The 24,494-nt window shown below is 39.5% G+C and overlaps 1 protein-coding gene across 3 annotated transcripts in view; it reads left to right on the top strand.

Annotated features, from left to right (window-relative positions):
- Positions 1-24,494, top strand: part of PAPPA2 (pappalysin 2) — a 274,955-nt gene that overhangs the window by 135,440 nt on the left and 115,021 nt on the right. For all 3 annotated transcript variants that reach the window (XM_045452816.1, XM_045452817.1, XM_045452815.1), the window contains exons 9-12: positions 2,786-2,914; positions 6,164-6,255; positions 10,144-10,334; positions 12,279-12,425. In XM_045452816.1, coding sequence (XP_045308772.1) covers positions 2,786-2,914; positions 6,164-6,255; positions 10,144-10,334; positions 12,279-12,425 — 559 coding nt within the window. The remainder of the gene's footprint in view (positions 1-2,785; positions 2,915-6,163; positions 6,256-10,143; positions 10,335-12,278; positions 12,426-24,494) is intronic.

Genomic DNA, 24,494 nt, shown 5'->3' with positions numbered 1-24,494 from the left:
GTGTGTTTCACGCTTCCCTCTTTTGCTCCTCCCTCTTTCCCTCTCTCTCTTTCCCTTCCAGCTCCCTTTTCTCTTTCTTCTGTTCCTTCTACGCTTAGTGAGTTGTGCTGTGTTCCTGGCACTGTGTGCTCAGTGCTGGTAACACAGACTAAGTAAGGTAAGATCACTGGCGCAAAGGAGCTCCAGGTCTAAAGGAGAAGGTTTGTATCCCCAAAGGCACATTACCCTCGCCTTATAACTTTCCTCAGAGACTGCCCAGAACTTGGGGTAAAGCAAAAATGGTATCAGAGGTGCTAGATTAGTGTTTGCTGTGTTGAAAATAATCACAAAATGAAGTAGGCTAAACCAACAAACACAATTTTTCTTTTTTTTTTAAGTTTTATTTATTTTGAGAGACAGAGAGAGAGAGAGAGAGAGAGTGCACATGAGTGGGGGAGGAGGAGAAAGTGACAGTGAGAGAGAGAGAGAGAGAGAGGGAGAGGGAATCCCCAGCAGGGTCCACACTGTTAGTGCAGAGCCTGATGCGGGGCTGGATCCCATGAACCATGAGATTATGACCTGAGCTGAAATCAGGAGTCGGATACTTAACCGACTAAGCCACCCAGGTGCCCCACCAACACTATTTTTCATGATCCTTCGGGTCGGCTGGGTGCTGTCACCTGGACTGGTGTGGTCAGCGGAGACGGTCCCGGTCAAGCTCCTGTACCTGTTGGCTGAGCTGAGACAGCTGGCAGGGCTGGGAAGCCGACCATGACCTCTCATTCCCTGGCAGGCTTCACGTGGGCTTGTCCTCACGGTGGATGGGAGGGCACCAACAGCAGGGGGGGGCAAGCCCCCACCTGCTCGTACATTACTCGTGCTGACGTCCCGCTAGCCACAGCAAGTCACACGGCCAATGCCAGACGCAAGGGGCGGCAAAACGGACTCTGTCTCTTGATGGGAGGAATAGCGACGTCACATTGCGGAGGGGCGTGAACGTGGGACGGAAGGAACTGAGGCCAATTTGCAGTCTACCATAGCTGCACGAAAGTAGAGGACGACGTTCACCTTGAGCTTTACTCCACTTTTCTTGTCATACCTGCTCTCTGAATTACACCTGGGGGACAATGAAATGGGCACAAAACTCATGAAAATGAGAGGGGAGCTCATGGGACAGATTTAAAAAGAAAAATCAGTTTTCAAGCTTCTCTAATAAGGCAGTTAAAATGACCTTTGGCATCTAACATGGTATCCACACATGCGTTCACACACACACACACACACACACACACACACACACACAACCTTTAAAGTCAGTCGTACCCCATTTTGTGGATGCGAAAACTAAGACTTCACTTCAATTTGGTTGAACAGCTACCTGTGGCAGACTCAGGATTAAAATCCAGTTTTATGACCGAGTCTGGTTTTGGTTCCCTTTCCTTTGTGACACGGTGCGTTTTATAAACTCAGGTCATTGAAGGTTCGGGCAACCTGCTGCTGAGTTTCTCCACAAGAAGCGTAAACACATTTTGACGCTCCCGGCCAATCTTTTCCCAGCTGCGGGGCAGTGTGAGACTTTTATGCGTGGCTGGATGAGAAGTCTGACAGAAACCACTCTGAAAAGGGAGCCATCAGAATTGATTAGAATAAAAAAATTGCTTTTGCTTTTGAAATATCTGGCACTCTCGTAAGAAGATTGTTTCCCTAAAAAAAGCCGATGTGGAGCTTGAAAAGTCTTTAATATTTAGATGTCTTTCCTATTAAAATAATCAAAAGCCACTAGGGAGGTTTTTAAAGATGTTTCTGAGACCCCACAGTATTTCGCGTTGGCTGGCTGCGGCATTAAGCAAGAGAGTGGCTGAGTTGAAGAATCTGTTAAGGAGGAGAGGCTTTTGGCAGGAGATTTGTGGCAGCCATTCATGGCAGTCCCCATAACCCTCTGGGATCCTGTCCTCCTAAGTAACTCCCATTCGAGCTTGACTTTGGTGGGAGTTTTCCAATCCGGGCAGGCACTGAGCAAAATTAAGAGAAGGGCAGAGTTTGTTTTTGGAAACGGCAGCCCTCTCTTGAGTCCCTTACCCCCACTTAAATGTTCAGTCTTTCCTGCCTCTACCTGATCAGTGCGCTCAGGTTCTAGAGAGAGTCTGATAAATTCCTTCCATCTCTGGAGTCAACCAATAAAACCCAATTCCTGGTGTATATAAATTTGGGCAGGGCTAGAGGTGGGGAGTCATTTAACATATTCCTAGTTGTGGGATTTTCGGCATCCCAAGAATGATGGCGGAAGCTGTTGTCACCTCCTTCTAGGAAAGAGTTTGTCCTTCCCCCTGAGGACTCAGACTCTTTAAGACAAGAATTCTCTCTAAACCCAAGAAAACTGTGACCCAAAGACCCAGGAAGGACCCTGCTGAGTCCAAACACTAACGCTTTCCTCCTCAGTGTCTTTGATTACTTCGAGAATGAAGATGGCTGGTTTTCCAATAGTTGGCTTATGGTTGTTTTTTTTAACACGATAAAGGTATACTTGAAATGCCATCCTTGGTTAATTTGGTGGTTCTCTCTAGCAACCACTTACTGCATGTATACTATGTGGGACATACTGGGAATACAGAAACCAATATGTCTGCAAACCTTCTGCTGCTGTGTAAGGCTGTGTGCCCGAACTTGGATTTACATAACGTAGCATATGTTTAACATTTATGTTCCCCATAATATTTCTTTTAAACCCCTGCAAGCCATCTGCAAAGGACCCAGGGCAGCGTCTCACTTTCTGGATGTAATGGTCACGGCTCATTGGTTTCCACAGGGAGGTCACACCTGGGCAGCTGTATCGATACCAAGTTCAAGCTGGAGCTGGAACAGAACTAGGAGAAGCCTCGCCTCCGCTGAGCCACATCCATGGAGCTCCTTACTGTGGAGACGGGAAGGTGGCAGGGTGAGTAGCGGGTACATGGGAATGTGTGAGCAAGGATGCCCTGCCCTACCCTGAACAGGAGGGTTAATCTTGAGTTTCAGTTTGACTTGTCTTGGAAATTGGAGGCACTATGTGATCAAACGAAATCTAGGACCTGGTAGTGATCTTGAGAGATCACTCACATCTTAGTTGAGGAGAAGCTCACTTTTATTTAGAGCTCACTGCAGGGTACTGAGATACTGGGGCTGATTCAGGGGGTGGCAGGCAGCTCTTAAGGTTTCAAAGGACAAGTGCTGACAGTGACTGAGGGAAGGAATTTATAAGGGAGAAGGTTATGTGTCAGATGATGCTAAAAGACCAGGTGAGGGTGTGTTTCGAATCAGTGTCCTGTCCCATACCCCTGACTAGCTGTGTGACCTGGGGAAAGTCCCTATAGTGCTCTGAGCTTCACTGGCTCACTTGACCCCTAGGAGACCTGACTGCGGTATATTTACAGCCATTCTGTAAAACTACCAAGGTAAGGATGAAATCACTACTTTGCCTTCTTAACACACCATGTTCCTTTTTCTGTTTCCCTTTTGTGGTATCAGCCTAGGGGACTAATTCACGCTGGTTTGTCTGGGACTTTTCCAAATCTAGCACTGAAAATGCCCCCATGTCCCACCAGTTGCCCTGTATTAACCTGTCCTGAATGCTCGTCTGACCTGATATGTTCGTTGTATAGAACTGTGGCAGTAGGAGACCGGATGGCCAGGCGCTGTGATGTGTCTTAGATTCTGCATGCTAATAAGATGGCCTCTTTTTAATTTCCCAGACTGGGTGAAAACACATAGTATCCTGACGCCCTAGTAGAAAGCAGTTCTGTAGCCTTTCTTGGGAGCCCATTGCATTGCTTAGCCGTCACTGAACACTGCCTGTTTCTTTGCCTGTTCAAAGATTTTAACCTTTGGTGTAAGGCAAACCTCACCGATACCCTGACCTTGCTAGTTGGCTGCTACCTCTGCCTACCGCAGTCTCAGCTTTGCACCCCGCTTCCTCCGTCTCTGCCGGGCTCCTCCCCGGGGCTCTGTGCACAGAGTAAGGCTGGCTGCTGTTGATGCTCTCCCTGCTCTGGCCACCTCTTTCGAAGTCTGCCGCCCACCAGTTAAGGTGTTTGGGAGGCTTGGTTACCAGGACTACCCAGGCAGAAGCCTCCTTGAGCAAAACACTCTGCCCTAGGTGTCTCCCACCGCACTTCTCTGATGGTGGCCGCCTGGAGGCCCCAGGATGCCACCTCTGCCTGGGGGTCTGGGGACAGGAAGGGCTGAAGAGCCCTTCCCAACTTGCACCTTCTCTCCTGTGCCTTGAAACAGCTTCACCTGAAGCAGCATCTGCTTGGCTGCTGGGCCTCACAAGTTTCCTCGTTCAAACATTCCTGTTTCCTGCCTGTATTCCCTCCCTATAAAGAGTCATAAAAGGTTCACCACCCAGTGGGAAGAAACCTGTGAATTACAGCTTTGTCTCAGCCAGAGGCAGGGCCTCCACTCCACACACAGCAAGAAGGAGCCATGCAAATTGTTTAACCCACTGTTTAAAGCTTGACAAATGTATAGATTCAATCTAAGGGGATCACAGATGCCCCAGAAGTCATCCTGAGACTAGTTGTAATATATTTTTGTCACACTGGATAACACCGCAGTAAGACCATCAGAGCAAACACTGTGGAGGCCCTGGACTTGTGAGCCACATTTATTTGGAAACGATCATCTCAGTCTGCCCATGTGGGACATCCGAGCCACGTGTGGAAGTGTGGCAAGTGCAGCCAAGAAACGGAATTTTATTTAATTTTAAGTAGCTTAAATTCAATTTAAAAACTTACTTGATTCAGTTATCAGAAAACCTTTAAATATATTTGGAACAACTTGGGTAGATGAATCTACTTTTCCAACAATAGAGTTTACGAAATCTAAATACAGATCAAGTGTTTGGACCCAGATGTATTGTAAGTGAAAAATACCCATCAGATTTCAAAGATGTGGGATGTGTAAAAGAATGTAATGTGCTTTATTAATCATTTTCATACCGATTACATTACTAAAATGACACTATTTTGGATGTCTCGAGTTTGATGAAATGTATCATTAAAACTAATTCCGCCTATTTATTTCTTTTAACGTGACTACTAGAAAATGAAAGATGATGTATGTGACGCTCATCTTTCTGTTGGGTAGCAGTGCCTCAGCTGGCTTATCTTCCAAGAAAGAAGGAATTTGAAGTTTCCTTGATTTCTTCAATCATGTTGTTTTTCATATCTGTTATCCTTTCTCCGTTGGCATCCTACCATTTAACACATTATTATATAATTACGTTCATAGCATGCTTTTAATTCGTATGAAAGCATTCTCATATCCAATAACTTAATCATCACTCCATCCCTGTGGGGAGGCACACTTTAGACAATGATTAGAGCTATTAGTTATGTCCTCATCTGAAAGCACGTTAGCATGCCCAAACCCTTTGTCTACTGGAGTTAAAATATGTGTCCGTTTTGGTGCAAAGTCAAGAAGAAAAAAACGGTAACCCTCCATCCATTTTACAGTGGCCACATCTGTGTTACCTGTTTTGTTCCCATAACATGTTTCCTGTAGCCCTCAGTCTAAACTAACTCTCCCACCCCAATCCAAATTAGTCACCAGCTGTGTCAGCTTTTCAGGTTCAAAACAAAACGATGACATTTTTCTTCTCCCAGTATTTATTTCTCCCCTGCAATATATGATAGCTGCCACCAGGTGGTAGTAGGGAGTCACGACCTGGCGGGGCCTTACCTTTGCCCTGGACGGATACCAGGCAGCAATCAGGCTGCTGAGTCTCTTGGTATATAAAACAGAAGATTTCAAGCTTACAAAACCCTAACTTTAATAGCAACTGTGTCTAGATAGAATAAAACAATGAAAACACAAAGAAATATCAGGTAAAAGAGAATAGAAAACAGAATAACATATAGACAGGCAGGTTTCCTCCTCATCAAACCAACTCTTTTTAAGATTTCACTCATCATAGGGCTGGCAGGCCTTTTCTAGCTTAATGCCATCTACTGGAAACCCTGGAAGGACCCCCGTGGATCTCCTAGATGTTTCTGAGACGTGAGCTACTCTTTATGTAACAGCATTCTCTTAGCGCCTGCTTTTCTCCAGCTTGCACTTTTTAATGTATAATGAGGGATTTTAATAATTTAAAAGAAAACTATTTTATGCCTGTGTGTATATAAGAATGTATGTTTTGACCTTCCAGGAGCCTGGGAGAAGAATGTGATGATGGGGACCTTCTGAGCGGAGATGGCTGCTCAAGGGCGTGCCAGCTGGAGGAAGGCTTCCACTGCGCAGGTGCGTGGAGGACCACCACCTAGGCTTATGTCCTGTTTCTGCAGGCATCTCCGTGTCTTATTTCCGTGAGCTTTTGATATCCTATAACATATGGCTGAATGATAACAACAATGACATTTGATGTGTCTGTGGTGTGCCAGGTGGGCACTAACTTTCATCTATAGTATCGCATTAAAAAAATTTTTTTAATGTTTATTTTTGAGAGGAGAGAGAGAGAGAGGGCATGAACAAGGGAGGGGCAGAGAAAGGGGGAGATGCAGAATCCAGAGCAGGCTCCAGGCGCCGAGCTGTCAGCACAGAGCCCCCCGCGGGGCTTGCACCCATGAACCGTGAGATCGTGACCTGAGCTGAAGTCAGACACTTAACTGACTGAGCCACCCAGTCACCCCACCTATAGTATCTCATTTAATCCCTACATGAACTGTGAGGAGATCAATCTGAAGCGCAGAGAGCTTAAATAATATGGAATTTGAACCAAGGAAGTGAGGTTCTAGAATCTAAATATAAACCACTGGGGTACACTGCCTCCTTGATTAATGTTACCAAGGATTGCCCTTGGGTCCTCGTGTCTACCACCAAAACACCAGCCAAGCAGCACAATCAGAGGTTTTACATAAAAATCAGTGCGGGAAACATTCTAAGCCAAAGAGACTGCAAGATATCTCTTGGCGGCTGTGTTTCATAGGTAAGATAATGACTGATGACGGGGAGTCCTAACACCGCTTAATCCCGGCAAATCACTAGTAATAAATTATCACTAGGTGGCTTTGACTCTAGGTTCTTGCCATGCAGGAAGACCATCTAGGAAACTTCTCCCAATTCTGGTTAAAGACATCATCAATGGGCTCCTTACATGTAGATTACTACTATTTTTTTACTCCCATCTGTATACGTTGCAGTGTTTCTGTGGAACGTAACCATTCGCCAAAATTTTGTAAAGAGCGATGCTTTGAAAAATATCTTAATGCCTCTAAATCGCAAGGTAAAGTAGGATATGATTGTAATAATGTATAATTAAGGTGTAAAATACTGTACAGGACGCGCAAATTCTCCTGCTACCTAGAGTAGATTCACAAAAGTATAGAATCTTAGGAGTCTTTCATCCGTCCATCTAACAAAACATAGGCAGTGCCCGCCAGGTACCACGAGTCTGATAGAGGCCCTGCTCCCTTCATGTGTGCAGTCTAACTGGGATTTGGAGTCTGGCCTCCTTCCCGTGTAGAAATCTCTCCTGCCAGTTCTTGAGAGAGAGGCCTCTAGCTTCTGCTTACATACTTCTAGCAGTGAAGGACACATCTTGAAATGCACCATTCTACTTAAGAATGGCTTTATCTGTTGCAATACGATCCTTCTCCTCTTCTCCGGTTTGGAAACTGAGGCTCAGAGCATTGTAGTGACTAATCCACAGGCATACAAGGAGGCTCTGAAGGGCCAGCACTGGAGCCCAGCTTTCCTCATGCTTAATCAAGTGCTTTTGCCCTGCTTTGAAACTACAGAGGATAATTTTTTCCCTGTTTTATTTGACTACCATTCAGATATTTGAAATGCCTCCCCATTATTCTCCTTTCCAATCCAAACATCCCCTCATGTGATTAGGTTTCCAGACCCTTTCCTATTTACCCTAACCTGGCATGTTTCATGTGGTCAATGCCCAGAAAGGAATTCAATACTCCAGATGTGGTCTGGCTGTACAGAATACACCGAACCGATTACCTCCCCTTTTCTGTACACAAGTATTTGTTGTATTTGTTAATGCCACCTCTGTTTGCAGTGTGTGTGTGTGTGTGTGTGTGTGTGTGTGTGTGTGTGTGTGGTAACATAATGGGCTCATTGAATACACACATACACACATACACGCACACATGTATTCTCTTAATGCTGTGTCTCCTCCAGTACAGCTCAAGCCTCCTTTAACTTAACAGTACACCTTGTTTTGTTTCTAACACATTTGATCCCATTAAACTTGGCTCCTGTTTCCTTAGCCTCCAAATCCAGTAAGACTGCATCTAAGTTATTTTAACTTTACAGGGTAAGGCTAAGATGATCCATTCCACAGTTAGACTTCTGTTTTATTGTATAATATGTTCATAGCATGGCGCAGCATATAGTTATATCCATTATTTCTCAAAAATTAGGATTAAAGGGACCATGGTGAAATATATATATTTTTAAATGGCCTGTTGTTTTTAGACGGACTTGAAAAAACAGGCAAAAATTTTAAGTCCATGGTGAAAAAAATAGAAGCAAGAAGAAATATTCCGTGTTATAAATAGAGACACAAGACATATATATATGTACATTATAAAACATAATATAAAATACATTTATATATACATACATGCAAACATATATATTAAATACACATATTTATGTACATGAATACATGTACATGTGTAAATACATATATATGCATATATATGAGAGAGAGAGAGAGAGAAATAATCATGGGAAAGTCATTCCAAATGCACATATATTGGCTTTGGGTTTGGGGGAGTGATTTGGGAAGGCCATGGGTTGGATGGAATGCAGGAGTTTAAAACCCCAAATAAGCTTAGAACCCCTCCTGGGAACATTGGCTTATTCCTGGCAAGTAGAGACAGATTTACAGCAGAAGGGCCTTAGACTGGAAGGAATTGTGAAGGAAAATAATTAGTAGCTACATGTTGATGAGCCACTGAAAAAATTACTTCAGCATCCCTGTGGTATTGCTGTGAAGAATTAAAAATAACAAGAATGGTATAGTAACAGTGAATTTTAGTAATGATGTTACTGAATGTATTACCTATACGTTGCTATGTTTCCAAATCTTGGTCCTGTCATCTTGTCCTATTACTTAAAGTAGAAATAGGAGATTAGAATCATGCCACTAATGTTAATTGTCCTACGTTTTGGTAGAAAACGGACCAGAACTCAGTAAGTGGCTTTCTAACTGTACCTCAGCTTTCCACACTTGAAGAAAGCTAGTTTACGTGTCTGTGGTTGGTACTATTCACTTAGGAGTTATCTGGTGAGCAAGTGTGGAACTTGTGCAGGGAATACAAGCTCGCTTCCTAACACTCCAGCAGGTTTTCTTACAGATTCGCTCCTCACTTGTTTGCTCTTGAAGGCAGTGCCTCGGCCTCAGCTTGATAGAGACCCCACTGCGCCCACCTTCTGTGAGCCTGGCTCCAATCCAAGCTCTATTACTTACGTATCAAGGGACCTCTGGCAAAATGTTCCTTATTTATGACACAAACAAAAAATGCACACCCCGCATGGTTGTTGTAAGACGAAAGGAAAGAAGAGGCATGTAAGCCTTGAAAACCCAGTGCCCATATTGTCTCTTTCAGAGCAGTGGCGCAGTTAGTTGAGGAAACACGATTCAGCCACAAAGAGTAATGGAAAACAAATCCTCAAATACTTTACTACTTCAAGAACCATGAAGGGGATCCACGTACATAGCCCATCATACCATTTCTTTAACTTCTCTTTCTTCTTTTACCTTCTACTCTTATATCCCCTCCTTCCCTCAGGATCTTGCTTAACAATGCCTTCAAATTTCTTTCTACCTCCAGCCTACAGTTACTTTTCTCTCGCTATTCTTTATTCACAAATCCCACTGCTTTCTATATCTTCTATTATAGAGATGGATTCTACTCCTCTCCCCATGAAGAATCCTTCTTCTTTAGGAAGGTGTGTGTGTGTGTATGTGTGTGCGTGTGTGTGTGTGTGTGTGTGTGTGTGTGTGTGTGTGTGTGCACGCACATCGTTTTGTCTGTATGTTTGGGGTGGGTATTAAGCTAGCTGGCAGTAACAGCATTTTCTTTTGTGGACTTGAGAAAAAATGCAATGAGTTTTCCATAACATCTATGAACACTTTTTGAAATGTTATACAATATTTCTTGCCAGGGGAGCCAAGCCTATGTTACATATATGAGGGAGATGGGATATGTGAACCTTTTGAGAAGGAAACCAGCATCATAGACTGTGGCCTCTATACTCCCAAAGGATATGTGGATCAGTGGGCCACCCAAGCTTATTCCTCTCATGAAGACAAGAAGTGTCCTGCTTCCTTGGTAACTGGAGAACCTCATTCCATGGTAAATCAAGCCGGAAGAATGGAGTGAAGGCTGAGCAGAATTGTAGAGGGGCTCTCTCTCTCACGTGCTTTATGGGGTGGCTTACATTTCTTTCCTGTCTTTGACATCAAATTTAGTCCCTCCTGAACTCGGAATAAGGTAACATTAAATGAAAAATTTCTGGACTAGCAATTAAATCTCATCTCCCCCACCCCGCCCCCACACCTCCCTTACCCCACTTACCCTTACTAGTTTTCATCTAGGAACATTTGGCTGTACAATCGCTGATTCCAAGGTACAGAGAAGCATCGCAAAATTAACTTTAGATGTACAAATATCAGAAATTACACTTGGGCTTTCTATACGGGAGAATTTATTTTACAAGAAGAAAAAGAAGTAGCAAAGAGTCAGAATGCCTGGATTACAATATTGAATTCACTGGTATTACTACTGTTATCACTAAACGAGGTTTGACAGGTCACTTAACCTCTCTGGGCCCCAATTTTCTCATATGTAAAATGGGGATAGTAATAACTTTTGCATTTAACTCAATGGTTTATCACAAGGATCAAATGAAATTTAAAGTATATTAAAGATCAAAGTATAACTTGATTTAAAGGACTGTCATTATTGAAGAAATTCTAGAGCTAGTACTAAAAACAAATCCTCTGGTATACACTTTTCCATGAATATCCACCTAAATAAATAGGAGATCCTCCAAAGACTTTAAGGACTGACATCTATGAATTAGAGTTGAATACTGAAAAGAAGATTAAGGGCTTTGGCTTTTGGGTACTATTCCAGATGCATCCATTGCCAACTAAACTCTTCCATTCATCATAACAATAAGCAATACCATCATTTCAATGGAAGTGTGATTTAGCTCTGTTGGTATTTTAGGCCAGGATGAAATCATTGCATTGTATACTTCAGGAGACCCCCAGGAGGTTGAGAAACTAGCCCGGAGTTGGTGCTCTAGTTCGAGAGACTCCTCAAGGCCCTTGGAATCTTCTAGATTCTAGCTCTTTCCATCCTTGGCTTGCAGCTTTCTTCCTCCTATTCATAAGATGACTCCACCAGGCATGAAGTCAGCATTTCAGGCAGGAAGATGGGGGAAGTTCACAGGAAGTACGTATACGCTAACTGAGTCTTTCCCTTTTTATTGGGAAACAATCATGGCAGCTTTTCTGGACGTTTATCACTATACACTTCCACCAACATCTCATCGGTCACATCCAGGTCACGTCATCACTCTTTGTTGTAAAGGTCTCTGAGGAGATGAGCATTTATAACTGGATTTACTGCCACCTTGAACAAAATCAGAGTTTTCTGATAAGAAAGTAAGGGGAAATGGATATGGGGAGGCAGCTAGCAATGTTCACTACACTTCTTCAATGAAATCTGGCATCTTTCTCAAGAGTTCTTGGTGCCTAGTGACAGAAAGCCAGGAAAGTCGGGAGATTCTGAGTTAGTAACAGCTCTCTGAAGTGGCTTTTAGTCTAGCTTGTCTATCTTCCTTAATTATTAAGTGGAGAAATTTTCTGGTGTTTCTGTTCCCTGACTCCTTTACCCAGCTGAATGCTTAATGGTTTCTGACTCAGTAGCCTCACTCCTCGGACTGGTGGATCCTGCCCAGTAAGGATATAACCATCATCCTGGACAGACTTCTATGGCTAATTCTAGGAGCAGTTGCCTAAAATGTTCCAGGACTGTTCTTTGGGCAAGATATCTGGGTTGATGGTAGGCTGAGAGTTATCATGTGTGTTTTTCTACCCAGGTAAATTATATCTTGAGGTTAACAGAGAGCATTGAGACATTCTTCTGCTTAGAGAAAAGTTTTCTGCCAATAGTGTGCTCATTAGGCACTCAGAAAGAGAGGAAAACTTTGGTTTTGAGCTACAGAGTCATTGTATTTACTTCTCTCTCACCTTATACATTTAATTTTTGATTAAAATTACATTTCAGATTTGCACGTCATACCATCCAGATTTACCAGAGCACCGTCCTCTCACTGGCTGGTGTCCCTGTGTCACCAATGGAAACAGACCTCAGGATAAAAGGAGTGAGCAGACAGAAGGTAGCCTGGAGAGGGAGGAGGAGGTTTGGCTCAAAGTAAGTGAACCAAATGGTTGTTTGTGAAGGCTGTGGGTAGATTGTGTGTGTGTGTGTGTGTGTGTGTGTGTGTGTGTAAAGTGATATGTTGGATTGGCTTCTCGGGAAATTTCCTCTTGTTTTTCTCTGAGGTTTTATATTTTGGGTTTATTTTTCACCTCTTTTTGAATTTTGGGCTTCTTTCTTTGTAAGTCAACCCATTTACAAAGTGTAACATACACACAGAAAGGTGCAAAAAATCAAAAATGCACAGATCAATACATTTTTACAGAGTGAACATCCTCTCTAACCACCACACAGATCAAGAAACAGAGTACGACATCACCCCATAAATCACTCTTATTCCCCTTCTCAGTGATTTTACCACAGAGGTATCTACTCTTTTTAGTTCCATCGCCATAGATTATTGTGCCTGTTTTTGAACTTTATGTGAAGAACTTTACAGTACGTACTTCTTGTGTCTCATTCGTTCTTACTCAACATTTCATTTGCTAGAGTGCTGCTTCATTTAGCAGTAGGGTTCATTTTTATTGCCACGTAGCATTGTACACCAAACTTGTGTGTCCATATTGATGAACGTTTGGCTTATTTCCAGTTTTTCTCTATGGTGTTACACATAGTTCTGCTATAAACATTTCTGTGTTTCTTTTGGTGAACATATATAAACAGGTGGGTATATTTGGAACTGCTAGATCGTTGGTAGGCAGATGAGAAGCTTTAGTAGATAATTCCAAGTAATCTTCCATAGTGGTTGTACTCATTCATACTCCCACCAGAGGCTTATGAGTATTCCAGATGCTTCACATTTTCATCAGTACTTGGTATTTCAAGCCTTAATTTTAGCCATTCTGTTTGGCATAGAAAGGTGGTAGCCCCTCCATCATGTCAGTTGGATTTATATGTTGCCTAATGAGTTTGGTCTTTTAAATATATATTGGCCATTTCTGTATACTTCTCTCTCTTTTTTTTTTTTTTTTCTCTTGGAGGTCGTATTCAAATCTTTTGCTCAGTTTTGTAGGGTTGTCTGTCATTGCCTTCTTAATTTATGTGATTTCTTTACAATTTTCTGCTATGAATTAGAGCTCTCATAATTTCATAAGCAGTGAGCCCCTGAGAATACTCTACCTCCATTTACTGCTTCCTGGCTTTTTAAAGTTAATATGATTTAAAAATAGCTGAATATTTACCCTGCCCAATGCTCTTCAGGCCTTTCCATATTTCTATGCTTTCCTCACTTTTATTTAGCATGAAAAAGAAATTCCATCGTTTCTTTTTATGTGAGTGTGCTGGCAATGTGTTCTTTCAGTTTTTGTGCGGCTGAAAGTATCTTTATTTGACATTCATTTTCCAAGGGTATCTTTGCTTGGTATATAGAATTCTAAGTGGCCAGTTGTTTTTGTTCATCACCTAAAGATGTTATCCCAGTGTCTTTTCATTTTCATACTTTCTTTGGAGAGTTAGCGATCAATCTGCTATATACAACTTTGAAGGCAATGTCTTTTACTCTGTGATGCTTTTAGTATATTCTCTTTGTGTTTTGTCTTTGGCACTTTTACTATGATGTTCCAAGGCCTGTTTTTCCTTTGTATATATCTGGCTAATGGTTTGTCAACCTAATCCTAATAAAAGCTTGGATTAGGTTATGAAATAACCTGGTTATTTCATACTGGTATACCTTCTGTTTTACTAATCACAACTTTTATTCCATATAATTGGCTGTTAAACTGTTTATTACATTATTAATTTCAGTTATTGTATTTTTAATTCTAGAATTATTATTTAAATTTTTGTATAGATTCTCATTTTGTTTGAAATTCTTTATCCTATAGTTTATTTTAAAAATATATTAATCCCTATAATTGTAAAGTCTGTGCCTGATAATACGAATAGCTTGGTGACCTGAGGTCTGTTTATGTTGACTGTTTCTTCTCTTTATTTTCATTCATTTAGCCTCATTTACTTTCATATTGAATAAAGTTTTAACTAAATATTATTGTAGAGATTGTGGCTAATGATATCTTCCTTTCAAGACCATTTACTTTTTTTTTTTAAACATGTAGCAAGATTTGGGAAAGAACATCTTAATCCAATCAGTAATGAAGATGACTCAAATTTCTGGGGTGCCTGAGTGACTCAGCTAGTTACGTGTCTGACTTTGGCTCAGGTCATGATCTCACAGTTTGTGAGTTCGAGCCCTGTTGGGCTCTGTGCTGACAGCTCAGAGCCTGGAGCCTGCTTTGGATTCTATGTCTCCCTCTCTCTCTGCCCCTCTCCTGCTTGCACTCTGTCTCTCTCTCTCTCAAAAATAAATAAACATTAAACAAATTAAAAAGAAAAGATGCTTCAAATTTCTGTATTAGTGAGCCCTGATAGGTTTTTCCCCTTTTCCTTTTTTCCCCTTTTTAGGGGTCTCAAATAAAAGCTTGGATTAGGCCCTCCACCTTGATAGTCTCTGAAGTACAATTTCTGTCTCCTCAGCAGTATGTGTCTGGTAAAAACTGTTTGGCTTTTTGGCCTCTCACCCACCAATTCCCGCTTAGTTTCTTATGCTCTTATTTTGCAGAGCTTAGAGTTTGAAAAATACCTCAATGGCAAAAGTGGCACAGAATGGGAGGTTCCTTTCAATGTGGTTTCTTGCTTTTCGAGTCTCTTCAGTCCTGATTGCTGTGGTTGCTCTCACATGTTTTCAAACTTTTTTCTTTTTGGGGGCATCTGGATGGCTCAGTCAGTTGGGTGTCTGACTTCAGCTCAGGTCGTGATCACGTGGCTTGTGGGCTTGAGCCCCGCATCAGGCTGTGTGCTGACAGCTCAGAGCCTGGAGCCTGCTTCAGATTCTGTGTCTCCCTCTCTCTCTGTCCCTCCCCTGCTTGTTTTCTCTCTCTCTTTCAAAATTAAATACACATTAAAAAAATAAAAAGAATTTCTTTTTACTTTATTCATATTTTATAATTATTCTTGACAGAAGTGTTTGTTCTATTATTAGCTATTTCCTCATAGCTAGAAGCAGAAGTCTCCAACTGGAATTCTTTTAATGTATGTCAGTTAACTACCATGTATATTTTATATTTTCGGTGTGCACCCTGTTTTTACTACAAATGATGTAGGGGTGTATATATATATATGAAAAAATCACAAATATATTTGGGAGTTAATATATCAAACCTATTAATAAAATTTAGTTTTTACAAATCCATTTAATACCAAATAAATTAGGAAGTGATTTCTAAAAATAAGCTCATTGGGGATTTTTTCCACAAGTTTTCTGAGGGCTATAGGATTTCTGACTATTTATTTATTTATTTTTTTAGTTTACTTTAATCTTGATTTGACACACACATATGATTTGCATGTAGTGGATCCGAGACAAATTTATTGTACAAGTGAGAAACAACTATACTGAAAAACGTTAGCCTTGAAAATATCTTTCCAAAATCCTTCATTTACTAAAATGCTACTTTCCCAACAAATTTCTCAATTTAGTCCTGATTTACTGAGAACTTGTCTCTCTTAGTTTTCTTTGGTTTCATCTAATCTCAAACCAATACACCAAAATGTTAGGAATTTCTTTTATAAGGCATAACATGTAAATTTTTATTATTTACAGTAATAAGCACATTTTAAAAGCCACTATAGTTTACAAAGTACATTCTCATGTGCTTTTTAATTTGATCCCTGCAGTAGCTCTGAGTTTGGCAAAGTAGTTGTTTTCCTATTTTATAGATTAGAAAAATAAGAATTCGTCTCAAAGTGCTTTTTTTACATTACTCAAGAATCAAATGGTAAAACTGAAGATCAGACTCATGCCTCTTGACTATGATCGCATGTTTATTCCTCTATACCATGTTGCCGTATTCAGTCAGCACGCGTTACGCACCTGTTATGTGCCAGACCCAGAATTGAACACTGGGGATAAACATGAGAACATGACATGAGCAAGAAAACAAATTAAAACATGTGGAATTGGAAGGAAAGCCCTCTTGTCTTCTTTTGTTGATTTTCTTCTAAATTCTTCAAAGACAATGTATCCATGGACCTAATTCATAGGATTTATTAAGTGCATATTATACTCGAGGTGCCATTGGGGGATAGAGAAAGAAACAGAGGGAATGATTCCTTCCAGAAAGTGCTTTGAATCTCAGCAATACAGACAACAAATGAAGCAATCTGAGAAGGAGGTGCTGTTTGGTTACACAGAGAGCCCATCAACATATGCAAAATCATATGTTCATATTTATTTTCATGGATGTTCTAAAATGTTCCCAATTTGGAATGGTCTCACTCAGGCTGGACTGGTTAGCAATCCTAACAGAAAGTAGTTAGGTATTTTAAATATAGTATGCTTATAGTATTTTGAATATAATATTTAAAACATCAATTATAAATTATAGACCACTGCTGGAAACATGTGCTATGTGAAGCCTTTGCTGTGTAAAACCTAAAGCCTATAAACCATTATTTCCTTCTTTTCTTTGTTTGGGTTCAACTAGCCAAACACTGAGTATGAATCTTCAACAGAAAATGTATTACATACTTAATTGATTGGATTTCAAAGAGTCTGTGATACCACACAGTGGTGTGGGGATGGTGGTGGTTGAGAAACACATTTATTGATATTTTTTTCTGTTCCAGGTATCTTATTATTAATTTTCATACAAGCTCTCTATCAGAGATGTGATTTTACTCATTCTAAAAATGATTATCTGAAAACTCAGAGATGCTAAACATTTGGGATAACATAGTTAATAGAGATACAGATAAGATTCCGATTCAAATCCACTTCATCCCAAAATGCCACGGTCCTTCCTCCATACCAGGAGCTGGTATAAAGAGCAAAATAATAAATATTCTAGGGTTCATGGGCCATACAGTCTCTGTTACAGCTACTTACAACTCTGTTAACACTGCTGTTATAGAATGAAAGCAGCCACAGGCAGTATGTAAATGAACAAGCATAGCTGTGTTCTAATAAAATTATATGTATGAACACTGAAATTTCATTTCATATAATTTTCACCTTATTCACATTGGTTTTCTTTGATTTTTTTTTCAACCATTGGAAAATGCAAAAGACATTCTTAGCTCACAGACCATACAAAACCAGGCAGTGGGTCAGATTTGGCCCATGGGTTATAGCGTGCCCACCTTCACTCTGGATCACATGTCCAGTTCATACTAAAGATGTTGATAGACACTTGCCTTATTTCCACCTCATAACAGGGCCAATTTTAATTCTACTCCATAAACATTGGTGAAAATGAATAGAATACTATACTATAGAGAAGTTCAAAGCTGAATGAGTCACCATCTTTATCCTTGAGGTACATACACTGCATGGCCATGTTGCACAAATATTCCAGAAGACAAAATGTCATTAAGTCATATGGTACAGACACAGTAACTACAAAACAGACTCAGAAGGACCTGGTGACTGGACATAGAGAGATAGAGATAAACCTTGTCTCATTGAATTCCCCCATTTATCCCATCTTCCACACTCCTCTACACACACACACACACACACACACACACACACACACACACACACTCTACGCCTTAATCATTTTAGTCATAACAGATTGCTTTCAGTACTGGAATACTCCAAGGTTTTCACATCTCCATGACCTTTCAGGTAGGGAGCTCGTGTTTTTCTTTCTCTGTAAGTGCTTTCTCTGTTTTGTGTCTCTAAGAAGCACATACTCATCTTCTAAGATTTAACTCATGGATTATATCTTTTATAGTCTGACCTTTCCCGAACCTCTTGCCCAAGCCCTTCTTAGTGTAATTGGTAACTTCTTCCTATGTGCCTCCTCAGCAGACTCTTCCGTCACAGCGTTTGTATACTTTGCTGTTCTCCTTTCTCCGTCTTCATCTGATGAACTCTAGGAACTTGTGGGCAGTGACCATGTATAGTCATGGTTTTATGTCAGGCACTGAGCACAGAGCTTCCCTGTTGTAATCTTCAGAATGTTTGGCGATTGCTTGAATGAACAATGCCATGTTAGCTTTCGGCCTTGGCAATTGGGAGCATAATGGTAGCATAGTGGCACCCCCTCATCCGTGTTTTCACTCTTGCAGTTTCCGTGACTGTGGTCAACTGTGGTTGAAAAGCAGATGACCCTCCTCTGACACATCATCACAAAGTCAGTAGTAGCCTCACACTATGTCACAATGCCTGGGTCATTCACCTCATATGTCATCATGTAGACATTTTATTATCTCACACCATCACAAGAAGAAGTACAATGATATTTTGAGAGAGAGTTATTCATATAATTTTTATTATAGTACATTGTTACAATTGTCCTATTTTATTATTAGTTATTGTTAATCCCTTACTGTGCCTAATCTATAAATTAAATGTCATCATTGGTATGATGTGTAGGAAAAGACATAGTATAAATATAGGGTTTGGTACTATCTGCAGTTTCAGGCATCCCCTAGGGGTCCACTGGAATGTATCCGGTGACTGGGGGGAGGCTACTTATGACACAACACGGAGGTGGGTAAGTGGGACTGTGGGATATGCTAGATTGAAAGGGGAGGAGACAGAGGCTAGAAACAGAGGCAGACTACCTCTTCCTCCAAAATTTTGTAAAAGATGGGCTATAGTTTGAGTGAAAACCACATCAAAAGAAATTTTTCGAAGATGGGGGGAAGTTTGATCATCTTCTTTGGTTGTGGCAGGTTGGATGCTGTAGGAGTAGATTCTGAGATGGAATTTAGGTGCTTGCTTCGTCAGCACGTATACCAAAATTGAGATGGAACTTAGTGTGCCAGGTGTTTATTAAGGAGCGGCCTGGGTACCAACATCTGTGGAAAAGAAGGGAAGGAAGCGTGAGTGTGTGAAACAGGAAGTCGAGCAACCTCAGTGACAGCTTGACCGTCCTCTCCTGCAAAGAAATAATATGTATTATTACAAGGGACAAGTGGTAAGTGGAGTAGTATGGCTGTAAGGTCCTTACACTATGGATAGTAATATTATTTGAATGTAGATTGTAGTAAGTTAGATATACATATTATGATCTCCAGAGCAATCATTAAAAATACACATATACATGAAGATTAATACAATGATAAAATAACTTGATTCACTCAAAAGAAAGCAGGAAAAGAGGAACGAAGAAACAGCTAATAAAAAACAAATACCCTCTGGCAGACTTAAAACTAAGGATGTTATTAATTACATTAAATTCAAATTGCCTAATAATGCCATGCAAAAGGTAGAGATTGTCAGTCTACATAACATGGAAAGAATTACATACTGTTAATGAAAACACACTTTATTATTTTTATTTAAAAAATTTTTAATGTTCATTTGTTTTTGAGAGAGAGAGAGAGGCCGTGTGAACAGGGGTAGGGGAGGGGCGAGAGAGAGGGAGACACGGAACTGGAAGCGGGCTCCAGGCTCAGCGCTGTGAGCACAGATCCCGACACAGGGCTCGAACTCACGAACTGTGAGATCATGACCTGAGCCAAAGTCCAACGTTTGACTGAGCCACCCAGGCACCCCGAAAACACACTTTAAATACAAAGACATGCAGAATGAAAGTAAAAGTGAAAAATTGTATATCATGTGAACTCTAAGTGTAAGAAAATTTCTGTGCTATGTTAATATCTGACAAAATAGAGTGTTACCGGAGGAAAATAGGGATATTTCATAATGATAAGTGGGTCAATTTATCAAAAATGCTGAACAATCTTAATTGTTATAAAATTGAATCACCTAAGAACAGAGCCTCAAAGGAAATGAATTAAAAGTTGACAGAACTAATAGACAAATAGCCAAATTCATAATAATAATTGGAGATTTTTATCATATCTCTCTGTAAGTCATTGATATAACAAACAGACAAAAAAATCAGGACAAGTGTGTAAGATTTGAAGATAATTATCAGGTATCTTGATCTACTTGACATTGGTAGAAACACTACACTCAGCAACTGCAGAATGCACGTGGTACATTCACCAAAATAGGCTATATACTAGACCATAAAATAAGTCTTAGCAAATCTGTAATGATGGTAGTCATACAGAGTACATCCTCTGACCTTTACAGGACTAGATTTGAAATGAATAACAATATGTCTAGGAGATGTGCAATTTTTTGGTAGTCAAGCAGTATATTTCTAAATAATCCATAGGTCAAAGAAGGTTTTCTGGGGAAAATTAGAAAATATTTTGAGCTGAATGATAATGAAGCAACATTTCAAAATGTATGAGATATGATTAAAATAGTACTTCCAGGGAGATTTATAGCTTTATATATCTCTGTTTGAAAAATAAGCAGTATAAAATTAATAATCAAAGTTTCCACCTAAATTAGGAAAAGATCAAATTAAAGTCAAAGTAAAAATGTAAAGGAACTAACAGAGAAAGAGGTGCAAAGTAGCAGAAACTCCTGTATCACCATTGTTATTTTACTTTCTCTGGAAATAGCAGCCAATGCTAGACTTCGAATTTTATACTTTCTGAGCTATAAGAGAAATGAAACGATAAAATGTGGAAGGGGGAAATAAAATTCAAATTATTTCCCCAGAAATTAAGTTGATACCTGAAAAGAGGAAACAACCCCAAAATTATTTCATTTAGTATCATAGTTTATTACGAAATTAAGATGAAAGCAAATATGCTAATTTTTAAATAGCAGTCAAAGAGAAAACATGATTAAAGAAAATAGTTCCTTTACAATAGCAGTGAAGGTAGTAAAATATCTAGGAGTAAATGTAAAAAAAAAAAAAAGAGGAAATGGAAAGATCTGTATGAAGAAGACACATGAAAGCTTGAATAAATGAAGAGTCACAAACTGGTCTTGTACAGAAAGACTCAATATCCTATGAAGGTCGACTCTCCCTAAACCCCAGACTTTGCAGAATCCCAATAAAAATTCTCACGAAGTACTTTTAAGGAATGACAAAGTTGGGGCGCCTGGGTGGCGCAGTCGGTTAAGCGTCCGACTTCAGCCAGGTCACGATCTCGCGGTCCGTGAGTTCGAGCCCCGCGTCAGGCTCTGGGCTGATGGCTCAGAGCCTGGAGCCTGTTTCCGATTCTGTGTCTCCCTCTCTCTCTGCCCCTCCCCCGTTCATGCTCTGCCTCTCTCTGTCCCAAAAATAAATAAACGTTGAAAAAAAAAAAAAGTTAAAAAAAAAAAAGGTATGACAAAGTTGATATTAATGTGTTTATGGAAATTTTACAAAAGTTTAACGGGGAAGGAGGCCTGACTCTGTCAAACATCAAAATACACCATGAAGTTATAATGGTTAAAATATCAACAAATAGACAAATCAGTGGAACCAGATGGCTCAGAAATACACTGAAAGAGAGAGACATCTATGTCAGCATGTGGACTTGAAATTAAAGTTGATACTTCCAAGACAAATGAAAATAGTGCATTCATTTTCACATATCCGTGCATAAACATAATATTATCTAATTACCTAAAATGGGTAAATCTGATGTGAACAAAGTGATATCGTGATATTGGGCATTATTAGTGAGGTGGAGCATCCCTTTACAAAAATAACTGTCAGCCATTTCATGTTCCTCTTCTATTAATTGTCATGTAGATAAATCTATTAGTTTTTTTCTAAGATTGCAAAAATATTTTTTACTTTCTTACAGTTTTGCTTTTTGAAGTTTAGCGTTTAACCTATTGAAATTTGTTTTTGTATTTAGAATAAGTAGGGCTCCCCTTTTTTCCTCCTGTATATGAGAAGCCAATTTATAATCGCAACCATTAAAACATTCCATCCTTGCCCTGATGATCTGAAGTGCCACGTTAATTATATACTAGTTTCTGGAATAGATTTTGCTACATAAGCATAACTCGTAGGGCATGTCCCCACTTTCTTCCGCTGTTGCACATTTAAAAAAATTGAGTTAGCTATTCATTATTCATGAGCACTTATTTTCCATATAAATTTTAGAATAAGCCTTAGATTCTTTCTTCTGCCTCTTGAAAAACATACTGGTATATGTGAGCCGACCTTAATCAAACACTTGATACATGTCAATTGATAGGATCATATGAGTTTTCTTGTTTGATCTATCATTATGTTGAATCATATCGATAAGTTTTTTTTTTAGATATCAAGTTATTTTTGCCTTTGTGGAGTGAACCTGCTTATTATATATTATATTTTAAATATGCTCTTGGATTTTATTGGTTAATCTTTTGCTTTGGATTTTTGCACTTGTATTTATATAAGGAATTAGTTTGTTCCTCTTTTGAATATTCACATTACACAAGCCTCATAAAATTGATTGAGAAGTTTTCCTTCTTGTAGTTTCTGAAACCATCTGTATAAAATAAGGATTATCTATTCCTTCAAAATTAACCCACCTGTAAAACCAATTGGGTTTGGGGTTTTTCTTGATGAAATATTTATGTTTGTCATTTAACTTCCTTTGATTTTTATTAATATGTTCAATTTCTCCTTTCCAATTTTGGACTGTGGGAGATTTCCATACATTTACTAATTTCTTCCACGTGTTCAAATTTCGTGCTGATAGTTGTTCATAATGTATTTTTATTTTGTCTCATCTCTGTCTTAGCTATAGTTACCCCTCCTTTTATATTGTATGTTTTTAAGCCTTCTGATTTCTCCTCTTCACTCTCTTGATTACTCATGTCTGGGTTTCTTCAAAGAACAATTTCTACTTTTGTTCATTTTCCTCCTCTTTCTAGTCACGGTTCTCCAAGTCATGGATTTCTGTCTTTATCTTTATTATTTCCTCTCTCCCTGTTATTCTGGATTCATACTGATGTTCTGTTTAGCTTCCTGTATCAAACACTTGGATAATTTGTTTTCACTGTTCCCTAATGTTTCCCTCTAGGTACTGCTTTGATTTTAGCCAATAAATGTTGACATATAGGGCTTTAATCATTGGTCTACCCTAAGTATTTTGTAATAACTCATAACATCTTTTTAAAATCATGGATTCTTAATAGCATTTTATTTGTTTGTTTCTAGCATTGAGTTTTAGAGGGTAACAACTTTTATGGTGCCAGCTCTGTCATTATTAAAGGTTTTTTTTTCCTTCCTCTCTTGGTCCTACATTTTATTAGGAAGCACTTAAAGAATGAGCCTCCATTCATTCAGAAATTAAGGACCAGTCTGTATTAGAAATGTGTGCTCTCTATTAGCTGGTCCAAAAAGTATCTACCACTCTTCCCATTTATTCTTTCTCTCTTCCTCTTTATATACAAACACCTACAAAATCATTTCTTCTTCTTTTCTTTTTTTTTATTTCTCTGTTCTTCTTTCTTTTATCTCTTCATTTTTTTGAAGTTGTGCATTCTTGTATCTTGCCAACTTGGGCTTTTTGAAAAAAAGTATTTCAAATCAACAATGAAGAATTTTTTAATATAAGTCCTACGCTATGTTCAAGGCATATTTATACTAAGGAAATTCTTTATTGTTTCTGATATTCAAATTTAAGTGAACATCTTGTTAAGTTTTGTTTGTTTTTGCTAAATTTGGCAACACTTTTTTTAATTTAATTAGTTGAATACTAATCCTCTATTTAGAGATGACTTTAACCATCCAGAAAACTGTCCAGATTTCATTATTTAGCAAAAAAGAAAAACTCATATATAGAAGGCATCAAGTCTAATCATTACTTTGGATTCTTTGACGTTTTGTTCATAGGAAAGTGGTTAGATCTCTTTGTTAAAGCTTATGTACCTTACCTAGAATTTTAATAATATTAATTTTCTGACTTTTCAATCTGCTACAGAAAAGGAGCAACAAATTAGTAGGAGAGAGAGAAACTGGGAGAAGACCTGTATTCAGAGGAGCAGTATTATAAGCCCTATTTTTTACCACTAGTCAGTCAAATAACCTTATATAAATCATACAGCCTTCTTGGACATCAATTTTATTAGCTTTAAAATGAGGTATTTGGGGGCACCTGGGTGGCTCAGTCAGCTGAGCATGCAACTCTTGAGTTTGGCTCAGGTCATGATCTCACAGTTGGTGAATTCAAGACCCACGTCAGGCACCATGCTGACAGTGCGAGGCCTGCTTGGGATTCTCTCACTCTGCCTCTTCCCCCACTCATGCTTGCTCT

Source organism: Leopardus geoffroyi, chromosome C3 (assembly GCF_018350155.1).
Source record: "Leopardus geoffroyi isolate Oge1 chromosome C3, O.geoffroyi_Oge1_pat1.0, whole genome shotgun sequence".
Taxonomy (NCBI): Eukaryota; Metazoa; Chordata; class Mammalia; order Carnivora; family Felidae; genus Leopardus; species Leopardus geoffroyi.
The sequence above is the reverse complement of the archived record's forward strand: the minus strand, read 5'-3'. Positions and strand labels throughout refer to the sequence as shown.